Here is a 13,026-nt window from a genome sequence, read left to right on the forward strand (position 1 = left end):
TGCATGGATGGATGCGTGGATGGATCCACAACAGGTGCTGTGCTTTTCCACAGTGTAAGTGCTCACTGATGAACCCTATGAGAGTTTTGTCTGTAAAGGGATCCCATTAATGTTTGTGCAGGGTGTCTCCATTGGGCATGGAGACTTCAGGAGAGAAGCAAACATGCAGAGAGGAGACAGAAAGGTCAGCTGCTGCCATTTACCATAATAAAAGTAACGATACCAATGCAGGTACAGCTTGTTAAAGAAAAGCCTGAATTTTATGGGACTAATCCTACACTGGAAAACTATTTGGTGATAGATTCTAAGGTGAATTCATCTGACATGAGTGAAAGCCACATAGTTTTTTAGCAGTGGAATTGACCCTTAGATTTCTGTATCCCATAATGTGTTACAGAGAGGGAGAGAAAATGAGCACTAGGTATTTCTATCACATGTTTTCTTCTTTTATGGAAAGTTTTATTTTTTCTTGCAACGTGTCTCTCCTGCCATAAGGGAAGGAAATCCTGGGAAGTGTGAGACTCTCTTAGGTAATTAACTTTCAAATTGATACGAGAGATCTGAAGGCTAGCACAGGGCCGGTAGGAAATGCAAAATTATTTTTACCTAACAAAGAAGTGTGAGTGAATGAATGAATGTGTGACTATAGGAATAGTCAGACAAGGACAGGGAAAGCATTATGGCCTGATAAAGGCAGAACAATCCATCACAACAATAGTATCTTTAATTCTCCTTAATGCTCTGCTGAGGTGTTTGAATTACATGTTGATTTTGTTATCTATACCTACATAGAACTAAGGAGTTTAGCTGCCTAGAAAAACACCACACAGGCATATTCAAACCTTCTGTCTCACCTAAGCCATGCAAAGAACAGCCTGGGACTCTTACCACAGAGTATACCTGGAATTTCTTGGACTTCAGGGCTGGTTATGTCTAGAAACATCTCTATGGTGTCTCTAGCATTTGTGCAGGAGTGAATTTTTCAGGTAAAGGATGAGTTTCTAAGCAGCTTACAGAAGCTAATAAATGATTTATAACTATTTTGATAGTTAATCAATTATTTTAGATTGTTAGGTAAGTAAAGAGGGTGCTTAAAACTATGGCTTGTAACCATCTAAGCCACTTTATTTTGTCTGTTTACTTGCACTTCAGTATCAGTGTGTTGCAGATATCCTAATACTGAATGATGATTTATTAACCTGATAGAAACCATCTGTAAATGTAAGTTTTGTGCAAAGTGAGACACTTCTCTTATTTCTGCTTTTCTTTGTCTTGGTTTGAAAGACAGGTATCTGCTAAGGAAGGCAGAAGCCTCCCTTGGAATGGCAGATGCAACCCCCCTTCCCTCTGAGTTATTATAATTTTGAAATCAAGGGCTTTTAGGCAAAGATGTGGGAAATAGGAATAACAGTTCTTTACTATTATATATCTATATGTGTATAACCAGTCAAACAAACAACAATAACTATGGCAGTAACAGCAAACAATCACAAACCCAGTCCCAGCCTTCTCGGCTGTCAGGCCCTTTCCCCTCGGGTGCAGTTCCGCTCGCAGCCGGCAGGGGCGCTGGCGGCTCCCGGTGAGCAGGGCAGGTGCGATGGTTCCCCCGCGGCTGCAGGGGGCGCTCCGGAGCGAGCTCGGGAAACACGCGGCACCAGTGCCCTGGGATCCCGGGAAGGGATGGAACAAAGGCTTCACAAACCCCTGGGCAGCTGATCCTGGTGTCCAGCCAGACCCTCGGGAACAGCAGGCTGGAACGGCAGGCTGGAACGGCAGGGATGAGCACAAATCCCGGGTGGCAGACGAGGTGTATCCAAGCAGGGAACCCCCTGGAGGTCGGGGCAGGTCGAGCAGGGCTACAATGCAGCGAAGGCTGGAAGCAGCTGCGGGGCAGGGCGGCCACAGCCCGGCTCCCAGTGGGGCAGGGAAGGCGGGCTTGGGATCCCGGGGCTTCTCCAGCAGAAGGAAAAGTGGCTGAAGAAAGCAGCTTCCCTCTCTGTCCTAACACCAGACCGAACTGCCCACACACCCGGGTGAAACAAAAAGAGCAGCCAGGTCTTTTGTTTTTCTGAAGTACCTGGCCATTTGTTCCCCATGCAACATGTATTGGGGGGGGGGGAAATTCCTTTAACAGAAAAAAACCCAAAAAACCAGGAGAGCTACTAAAACCCCAACATCCTTCTTCTGAGAGGGGTCTGCTCAAGGCAGCTGGCATAGCCGATGGGGAGGAAGCAGTGTTTCTTCTCTGTATGACACTGAACTTAGAGCTAAGAGGAGGACTTCATTTTTCTTGTCTCATCAGTAACTTAATCCTTTGCGGTTTTACTGTTTCTGAAATAATAAAGTCAGTCTGGAGTCAAAGGAAAGCCCTTCTCAATTCTCAGGAAAACACAAGGATGAAGTAACCTTGGTCTTTCCCAAGCTAGTGAGCAAACATTTTCTGCTGGTGGCTTTCCCTGGCTGGGAAAACAGAAGCGTCTCTCACAAATAAAACTCTGTCCTGGAAATGACAAGGAAGGTGCTCTGGCCAGAGTCTGTAATTCAGATCTGTTGCAGTAGTTTTACCCAAGGGAAGACAGCCCAGGAGACAAAACATTGGTTTTCTGTGTGCAATTTGCCAAAGCAAAATTAATTCTCATGTTCCAGTGGGAATCTGCCCTTTCTTAACCTAGATTTCATAACAAAGCCTGTGAAAATTATGGAAGCCTCCAAACTGTCACTGTGTGTGCAAAACAATGCTACTATTCAGGAGCAGAAATGTACTCCAGTGTCCCAGCTGTAATGGGGAGGAGAATTTTGTAGGTTCTTCTCTTCCTTATCTTGCTTGGAAAAGGAAAACACAGGGTTTCCTAATGTGCCTTCGCTAATGTGCAAGAATCAAGTGAATGGGCCAAGGTTGTGCCCTGCAGAGGGGTTTTTTTGGCCAAATTCTTTTAGCCCTTTCTGCTGTATGCTGGAGGGGTTTAGAATATTTTAGACACAACGAATGACAGGAATGATTTATGCCACAAATTGTTTAATAATTTTTTTTTTCAATTCTGTTGCCTCACAGTCTAAAAATCTTAAGAAATATATACAGGAAGATCTGTGAGTAGTGGTAGAATTTCTCCAAGGGCCTTGTCAACCTTAGGGCCAATACATTTATTATCATTTAAGCCTGACATAGAGATATAATTGTGAGATCTGCTCCTCACATGAATGCTTGTTATGCTCCTGAGTGCTTATGTTGACTTCCACAGGACTATTTTTGTTTTAATTTTGCAGAGCTGGTCTTTAATGTGTTTCAATCTGTCCTTATTACAGGACAGATTTTCCCTTAGTGGGGAAAACCAGGTGAAATACAGAGGCTTGTGAGGGCAGAATCTAGACCAGTTCATACTGAGAGCAAAGAAAGTTATTTTTCTCTTTAAACAACCAAGTCAATATAGATACACTGTTTGGAGGGAGTTTGGTTTTTAATTCTCAGTATATTTGACCTTCAAAAGGACACATAACAATGCAATTCAGAGGTGTGCTGCCTACAAGCTCAGCTCCTGGTTGTGTCTGTACAGCTGAGAAAAGTGAAAACAATGAAACAGACACTTTTGAGTTCCCAGTGAGAAAAAAGGAAACTGGCAGCCTTTTCTTGCTTTATTGTTAAATATCTCTATTTAAATGCAAATCATCATCTGACACTGCCAAACAAAGTCATGTACCAGGCAGCAGGCATGCAAGTTAAATTTTTTTTTTAAAATTATGTTTTGAAGATGCTGAATTGCTTTTATTTCCAGGAGGAATAGAGGTGGCTGAATAAATTTTTGGCTGCGTACCGAGGATCAGCTCAGCACCTAAGAGCTTCAGATATGAAGATTTCTATTTTAAGAGCATCTTTTACAGAATCTCTAGTTAGGAATCACTTGGAGGTGATGCCTTAGGTTTTAACTTTTATATTTTTCGAATCCTGTACTGCCTGGTGTGTAACTCTGAAGTTTCATGTGGCCTGTTAACTTCTGCTCTCTCGTGCTAGGCAGACATAACAAGCCTCTCTAGGTTTCTACCTCAAGGACACCAGGTGCCAAAATGTGTAAACTAAAGCCTAGAAGGGGGGCAAACTTGGGGTAGTTACATCATTAACTGAAGTTATAATTGGAGAATTAACCCTGATACACAAATGGACCAAACTTATAAAAGTGTGAAGAACCCGTGACCCAGAGTCCATCTTGGGTGTAGCCTTTTGACTGCCCAGGGTGTACCTTTGAAGGCCCTTCAAATAAATACCTACTTTTATTCTCTTATTTTTGTCTAGTCTCTGTTTTTACGTGGCCACCTCAAGGCATCAGAGGGATGCTGAAGTTTTCTTCTGTGTTTTCCCACAGCACATGTTGCAGTGGAAAGCCCAGTGTTTACAGTATGGTTTGGAATGGGGTGGAATCCAGGGACAAAAAGGGGAAGGAGCAGCCAAACTGCAGCCTTACTGTGCCTCAGGAATGTGTGGTTGAAAGTGATCTGTGCAGTGCTTTCTGGTGCTGCATGCAGGGCCTCCAGCTTTCTCCCTGCACTCCAGACCTCTGAGCCTAGAGAGGCATGAGATTGGACCTCAAGGAAGGATTGGGATAGAGGAGACTCTTGCAAGAGGAGGCCCCTTTCTGGGTGGGTTGTGGCTCCTCCCGAGCTGCCCCAGCAGGGATGCTCCGGCTCAGGGGAGGGCCAAGCATAGCCCACAGTGGTGAAGGTTCTCTGAGTGTGCATCCATCCCGCTCCTCCTGCTGATCAGGAATAGCTAGTTAATAAGACCCACTTCCAGGGGAGCATTTCTATTCAGTTCAGCAAGTACCAAAATCAGCTAACAACCTGTATCTTATCAAGCCTCATCTGCTGAAATTCTTCCTTTAATTTGCTGTTTACCTCGCCTTTTTAAACTTTCATTCTTATAAATCAGTGTGGATATATTTGCTTTCTGTGCAGGGTTCCAGTAGTCTCTTAATAATCATAATAATCGTTATTACTGATTAACGTTTCATTATTCATGCCAGATGGAGTGCCCTCCCTGTCAGCCAGAATGAGTTTGCATTTATGTAGGTACAGTACATTTGTGATCTAAATAAACATATGGTAGAAGGTGACAGCAAATTATGTGCTGGTGATGTCAGCAACAATGTTTCCCAAGTATAATTGCTTTAAATGAACATGAATGCAACAAGGAGCTGGTAGTTTTAACAAGGTAGTTGGCATTCAGCGTGGTAATTACCAGTCAGCATCATCAATGGCACCAGGAATGCCAAGGGAGGAATGCTGGCTTTGAAAAATTAGTGACAGAGAGTCTGACTTCACACAACCATCACGGTGGGTTTGCTCAGCTCTGTAACATCTTGCAGGTGTGAGCACACTGCTAGCAGAGGAGCAGTGTTTGTCTTTAGGGTGATCCAGCCTTAGCTGAGAGACATTTTGCACTTTCTCTGACACCGTCTCCCATCAGGGCATGTGGCAAGTATTTGATTTAGTGTAATGGAGCAGTGTTAGCAGCAGCAGCTGTTAATACACGATTAAAAGGATTGAACCTGGATCAGGTTCAAAGGGGAAATTCACTTAGCAGAATCTCAGCAGTATTCAGTGATGGATAAAAGTTTAATCAAACACTAGGTTGGGTTCCTGCGATCAAAAGCGCAGCAATAAGGACTGTGCATAGTCTTCCATAAGCTTTACATTGGATTTCTCAGCTCATCCCGTCAGCTCTGGCTTTGTGAAGGGCTTTGCTGCCTGCCCCTCAGGCACTGCCACACCTGGGAGTGCACCTAGACTTTGGCCATGTCCAGATGGCAGCCATGGAATGGGGTCTCCATTCCCTCACAGCCCGGACTGGCGTGGGACTGTCTGAGCACTCTCTCCAGTGGTGTTGAACTGCAGCCAGAAGAGAACATTCCAGCTCTTCTCCTTGCTTGCCATTCCCTCTCACAGGGGTCAGCATTTTCCCATGACATGGACATGTGAACTCAACTCCCACTTCAGTCCAAGTGGATTTCAGTCACTAATCACTAGGTAGTTTACAAAACCTACCACTGCTAACGCTTCTTCTTCCAGCTATATTTTACAGTGAAAGCCCCTACAGTTCTTTTTCTTCAGGGACTAAACCTGTTAGCATGTGGAAAGATGATGCAGAGCATCATGTCCAAGGTCTGAAGGAACATGAGGTTCCTTCTGAAGCACAACCACAGGCAACTAAAGAACCAGCAGCCAGAAAACAGAAGGTCCTGTGAGCTTTGCTGGGGTTAAGTAGTTGTACAGGGCACATTTCCCTTACCATAATTTGGACACGCAGACCATGCAAGTTTGTGGGGAAGAGGGGTGGCTTTTAACCAAAGGCATTGGGTAGAGTGTCCCATTGTTCAGATGAAATTGGACAGGAGGTAGGTAGCTGTGTAGCCTTTCCAGCACAGCCATCTCTTCTGCTGTGGAAGAATCAGCAGGTCTTAAAGAGGCTGGGGAAAGCAACTGCGATAGCACTGAGTGATGACATTGTACCTCAGGCCTCCAGACTTGCTCATACTTCTTTTTGTTTTAAAATGCCCCAGTCATAATGCATACCAGAAAGGTATTTAGGGTATAAAACATTTAGATAAGTATCTGTATTTCATATAAGTTTGACACCAGGTCTGGTTATTTAGGTGGGCCTTTTTTACAGGCACTGCTGCAACCTTGCTAAAGCATAAAAACCTTCCAAAGACAAGATGGACTCTCCTCTTCCGCAGTTGCTGGATGTTAAAGGAATGAAAGGAAGCCACATTTCCAATCTCTCTCTTTCTGTCTGTCCTGCAGGTGGTCGTTGCCACAAGTCCTGCACAGGACGGTGCTGGGGACCAACAGAGAATCACTGCCAGACCTGTAAGTGTGTAAGAGTGAGAAACAAAGGATTGGAAAACAATGTAGCAGACATCCTACATGTTTTTTCTTTCAGTTGTGACGGGATGCTATGAATTCTGGGTTCAGTATAACTCTAAAATATACAAGGGGGTTTTTTTTCCAATGTTTTTACCAGTAGATTATCTGTTTTATTTTCCACCCATGTGAATGATATTTTTCTTTCCTCCCTTGTACTTTCTAAAACTGCTTACACTAACTTGAATTTTCTTTTCACTACTTGGTAGCAACATGGAGCACAGCTCTTGAGAATATTGATGGTTATTTTGGAATGTACTGAAATGAATACTGCAGGAATAGAAAAAAACTACAAGGCAGATTTGGAGATCTTTAATGACCACCTGACACTGCAGAGTTCCTGATGCCAAAATACTCTGTTAATTTCAATGGCAGCCTGGGAATATTACTGATCTTGCAGAACTGTTCTGTTTATAATAACTTCAGAATGTATTTGAGTTGTACTGAAAGAGAGAATAATAGTTTTTTTGTGAAGGAAGTAGTAAGTGAAGGTTTACTCAACGATGTTTGTCCTCTTGAATATAGAGAACATTAAAATGAGTTTCTTCCTCGAGTGTTTTAAGCTCCTTCACATAGGCACTAAAGAGCAAGAAGTACAGTCACAATACTAGCAGATAATAAAAGAGGAGAAAATTGAGAGCTTTTTCTACAAGTTTTTTTCTTTTTCCTGCTTCCAAGAGGGTGAAAACCAGTTGCTTTTACTGGAGTCACTCTACTTGGGAAATTAAGTGGCTGCTGGGAGCTCCTCAGCTTCTTCAGCTTGTGCTTGTTTTCTTGGCTGAGTTGTAAATGGGTGGAAGGACTGTGACAAATGAGCCACTCCCAGATGAGCACCTCAACTGATCTCTGTGCTGAGGAGAGTCAGCCCAGTGTCATCTGCCTCTTTCCTGGGACATGGTAGGAACAGTGCAGCGATCCCTTAGGACATGTTGTAGGACTAAGTGATGCAGAGCAGATTCTTCTTTGTCTGAATTGAGCTAGGACATCTCCTTCCTTTGCTGGCAGTCTTTATGAAGGCTCCAAGGAAGTCAGTGCTCCTTACCAAGAAAAGAAGTAGGTTCTGGGTTGTGTGCTTAAGTAGATAATGGAAAGTGACTTAAACCCTAGCTGACCAAATTATTTTATATCATGGTTAGAAGTAATCAATGTTTTGTTTTTTTCTCTGTCCTAATAAGAAGCTTGTTTGTCTATTAAAACTTTGTAAACAGCTGCATAATCCATCCAAGCATGAGTAGATTTATTCAGGCCTTCTGTGGTTAGCCTATCCAAGAATAGTTTAAAATCGTGGCAGTTACATTCCATAAGGAGCCCATGATCCTGGCTCAGGCCGTGTCTCCAGCCTCATGGTAAGTCCAACCGTGTGGCTGCAGAGGTCCATGTGGCAGGATCAGCTCCCATGGTCTCAGCCTCTACAAAGCACTGCTCTCAGATAAGTGAACTGATTTGGTGGATTAATGTAGTAATACCAGGGAGAGAAAAGCTTATCTGCAGTGCTGTGAAGGCAGGAGCTCAGCAGGGCTGCACGGAAGGTTGGCTCCAGGAGTGACAGCTCTCCCTGCCTTCACAGTGGCTGCCCTTGCAAATCCAAACAGTGGGGACAGGCTAAGGCACAACCATAGGTTAAAATAATAAACTAGGAAAAGCCATAACCCATCTAAGTTTCAGGGACGTACACAGATCACACTCTTCTACTCGAGTAGCTGCTCCACATCCTCTTACCTTCAAGCCCACTCCACAGCCTGTGATTGTCAGGGACAGGAATTAATTTTACATCACAGACTTCCTCTTTTCCTCCATGACCTCGCTGCACCTTGGACAAGCAGCAGGATTGAAGGAAAAGGCTGGCAGAGGGTATTTCTTCATTGTATTCTCACAATGTGTTTCCTGCGAACTTTGGGAAGAAAAGAGGGAGAATTTGAGTAGGGACTCAGAACATAGAAGTGCAAGTGGGACTATGCTTTTGCTGCCTTCATTTCTGACTTTAAAAGATGTGCTTGGCTTTCAGGCTGAAAAATGTTAGATCCAACCTGGAGATAGGATGAGTGGTGTTGTGCACATTGTGCCCACCTTAACCCTGTCACCTTGGGGATGCACGTCTTTCCAACACTTGTAGGAAAATACTCCAGCAGTGCTACATCTGAGTGCCAAACCATTTTGATCCTAGAAACAACTCAGAGCTGCATTTCAATAATTTCTTTTTTTTTTCTTGATTGAGGATTGAAGCAAAATATTCTAATGGGCCCCCCTCCCAAGATAAGATATAAATTATTTTCCTGGGTAAGGATAAAAAATGAAAGATCTTAATCCGTGTCTTTCATTTCAAATTACATATGGAAAAAAAATCTAAATCCCTTTGTTTTTTTCATGACTATCATCTACCTAGCTGCTTCTTATGTTGCCTTCCAGCAACATCTTTGTTGCTAACTCTGTCTGAAACACCACCTGCATCTAACTCTGTTCTAATGTCTAAATGTGACAAGAAAATTCATGTATTTAAGAAGACAATTAATAGGAAATTTAAGGCAAGCTGTTCTGTCAGGAGGTAGAGAAGATGAAATTCCAGGGTACTGTTTTACACAGTTAACAATCCTTTATTCTTTTATAATTAAAATATTAGTAGATATTAATAGGAAGAATTTGAAATCTAGATGATATAACTTGTTTCAGGGTCAGGAAAGGCTAATGTGAAAATACTTTTAAAAAGACTATTTTTCAAAGGATATTGGGCACACGCTGAATAGAATGTAAACCACTCTAAATAAAATCAAAATAACAAATGGTTTGGGAAGGCAGTAATCAAATTTGAAAATCTATGGTTAGGTTGTTAAAATTTTTGCTGTTCATGTCTGTTGAGAGTTTCATGTGGAAATTGAAACTTTTACAATTCAATACATTATTAAAGTGACAGATTATGCACTTTTCCCAGGAGGAATGTAACTGAAAAGAGAACAATCTAAATTAGAATATAGACCCAACTAAGGGAATGCAAAAAGACAACTATAACCTATAAATCAAACCTGGAACATGAAACATTTAGCAAATGTCAAGTGCTCCATGACTGTGTGTGTGCACAGGAGTGTGGTCTGAGCACAACTGTATTTATACAGTCCTTGTGCAGCTGGTGTTGCTGAGGAGAAGGTGCTAAATTAGAGCAGCAAAAGGTGAGCAGGAGCCTGGAGGGGCACACAGAAAGAGCTGAACCAGCAGCTGGGATCAATCAGGGAAACCCAGCATTCCTGCTTGGACCCAGCATCTTTAATTAAAACTCTTGTATTGCTCTAATAACTTTGCATGTTTGTAACACTTTCATTGATTTCAGTTACTTCCCATTTTTTCCTTCATAGATTTATGGTGTCCTGACACAATTAAAGATGAGGGGAAAATATAAAGGAGACTGATGTTTTGCACACGTACATAAGGTGGTTATTTCATCCCATCCCCAACACAGCTTATTGCTCTGAAATGCTGGTAGAGGTTGACAGTCTCACCCAGAAATCCATCTCCATGCACAGCATGTTTTTCAGGACTTTGGTGTTTGTCCTGTGGTCCTGGTCCTGATTGTGACAGTTCTGTGTAGTTGAACCCTCCAAATTCTTGGGGTCATACACATGATCTGTAGGAGTCCAGGCAGGTAGTTGTGCTGACCCTCAAAAGATCTGCTTTGAAGCTTGGGGTCTCAGCTGTGATTAGTGAGGGCCTCCACATGGTTGTGTTGGGTGAAGATGTGAGTATCTAGCACCCGAAATGCCACATTCTGGGTGATATTTGTAATTAACTCTTTCACATAGGTCTTGAGTTACAGCTATAAAATCAATTAATTGTATTTGGAGGAAAGTGTTTAGGGAAAAAAGCTTGTTATCTTTTTAAACCAGTGCAGTTATGTGTATTTTCTGTGGGGTAACCCCCTGAGAATGATTGCAGGCAGCTGAACTGGTGAGTGATATTTATTTGCATCTGAGCAATCAGATTGTTTCAGGCCTGCAGACAATACACAGAATTGCCCTGTGTTTGTTTTGTGTTGGAGAAAAACCTTCCTTTTAAAGTGTCTTAAATGTGACTCCTTAAGATTATTCAGAGCCCTTTAAGCTCATTAATGTCTTGGTGTGTGTGGTGCCACTGAAGACACCTGACAGGTTCTCTCAGACCTGGACCTTTAACAGCAGCTATAATGCAAATATGGCATACAGTGAAGCAGGAGATAGATATGGTATGTTCTGGCCTCTTCCTAGAACAACATGTTGGCCTTTCTGTTGGCATTGTTTGTTCTCCCTGAAGAATAAACAACTGGGGAAGAACAGCAACAAACCTTTGCTGTAATTATTAGTTTTGCTTCAGGAAAACCCACAGTGTTCCCTATCCTGAGCAGCGTGGTAGAGACCCTCCTTGAGCAGGTGTCTAACCAGAAGCAAAATATACTTTTTGAAGGCATCCAGTTCAAGTATTGTGTTGAAGACAGGACTGTGTTCCTCCAGATCAGCCCTGGTGTGAATGGCCCATCCCAAGATTAAACCCAAAACCTTGGTGTTATCAGCACCATGCTCCAACCAACTGAGGTGTGCCACTGTCCCTCCTCCATGGGGAACCAGTGGCTCCATGGACAGGGTGGACATCATGGCCCACACCCAACAGCAGCTGGTTCTGGGGTAAATAAATCGGAGGTGAATTAGTTAGGTGGCTCACACTGATAATCCACACAGAGGGGCTTTACACCAAAACTTCCCAGGTTTAAGCAAAACATCCAATAGCTGTGGTTAACAGTGGGCTCCCTGCATGGCCTCAAGGCACAGCCACAAGGCAGAATGTGGCTGTGGCCATGACAAAACACGAGATGCCGTGGCGAAGGCAAGGCAGAGCATTTGGGTGGTGTCCCCTCAGCTCTGGGACCAGCTGCTCCCCTGGGCAGTGGCACAGGTGAACGCAGAGAGTTTGGGGTGTGGGGTGCAGTGAACTGAACGGCCTCTGCGCCCCTCCGCTAAGGGGGAGCCGCTGGGAGTTGGTGCCCTCCCTCAAGTCAGGGTAAGGCTGGGCTTCACCTGTCTGTGAGGCAGACAGTGCCCAGTCTACTGCAAATCCTGAGCTGGTGGAAAACAAGACAGTCAAAGACTAGGAAAGGTATTTGTTCATTTTCATGAGCGAAGACTGTCACCACGGTGTGCTGGTGGCACACAGCCACAGGTACCATTGTTTCACATCTGTCTTAATGTTTATCAATACTGTCACTTAAATAAACAAATCTTTTTAATGTGCTTCTCAGGCAGTATTGGCAGCAAGTGCCTTCACAGAATTTCCCAAATTTCTCAAATTAGATTGCACAAGGCACAAAAGCCTTTTCTGTTTGGGAGTTTCTCTCTGGTAGCAGCAAGATGAAATTGCTCTAAAAGCACATTGTTTCATTCCACAGATTATAAACAATCACTCCTCTTAAGTTATTTACATTTTTATGTCTTAAATAAATACTGTATGTAGCAAGATGCTTCTGCATTTCCTTAAATATTTCTGCTAAGCTGTGAAGGGATTTTGGATCAGAATGTACTTATAAAGAAGTTACATATACATTAAAATAGAATCAAGCAGAAAGTTGGATGGAATTTTGTTTTTTCTTGCTTCCTGAAAAGTGTTTTTCATAGAGAAGTAATTAAATGCTTTTAACGGCATAGATGTTGAAGGTTAATTGCAGAAGTGTATCATCCCAGCTTTTATCAAAAGACAGCTGACAGCACAGTAGGCAGTGGTGGTTGGTATAGTTGTTTGGATAATACTAATTTATTTTTCCATAAAATAAGGATTAAGGTTATAGCTGAATGAGGGAGGGGAGGCGGATGCTCCACTGGTTGACCATTCTTTGCACAAAACTAAACCCCAAGTGGTTTGGTGAGAGGGGGTGTCATATCCTGGTGAAGAAAACTAATGATTTGAAAGTAACATTCCACATGAATTTTCAAGGGTAAGAGGGCACACTAAAAATTCCTTCTCCACAGTCCTTGAGCAACATGTGTGTTCCTAAAGAGGGGATCGTGCAGGCATTCTGGATACAGGTATCGTGCAGATGTTCTGGATACAGGTATTGTGCAGCTGTTCTGGATGCAGGTGTCCTGCAGGCATTCTGGATGCAGG

General features: G+C 43.0%; 1 protein-coding gene across 1 annotated transcript in view; it reads left to right on the plus strand.

Moving 5' to 3' along the window:
* The window catches only part of ERBB4 (erb-b2 receptor tyrosine kinase 4), a 314,498-nt gene that overhangs the window by 132,008 nt on the left and 169,464 nt on the right, over window positions 1-13,026 (plus strand). Inside the window, exon 4 of the mRNA XM_042035252.1 lies at window positions 6,793-6,858. Coding sequence (XP_041891186.1) covers window positions 6,793-6,858 — 66 coding nt within the window. The remainder of the gene's footprint in view (window positions 1-6,792; window positions 6,859-13,026) is intronic.

Source organism: Corvus kubaryi, unplaced genomic scaffold, assembly GCF_017639235.1.
Source record: "Corvus kubaryi isolate FWS band 111438036 unplaced genomic scaffold, C.kubaryi_AGA036_p1.0 37383, whole genome shotgun sequence".
Taxonomy (NCBI): domain Eukaryota; kingdom Metazoa; phylum Chordata; class Aves; order Passeriformes; family Corvidae; genus Corvus; species Corvus kubaryi.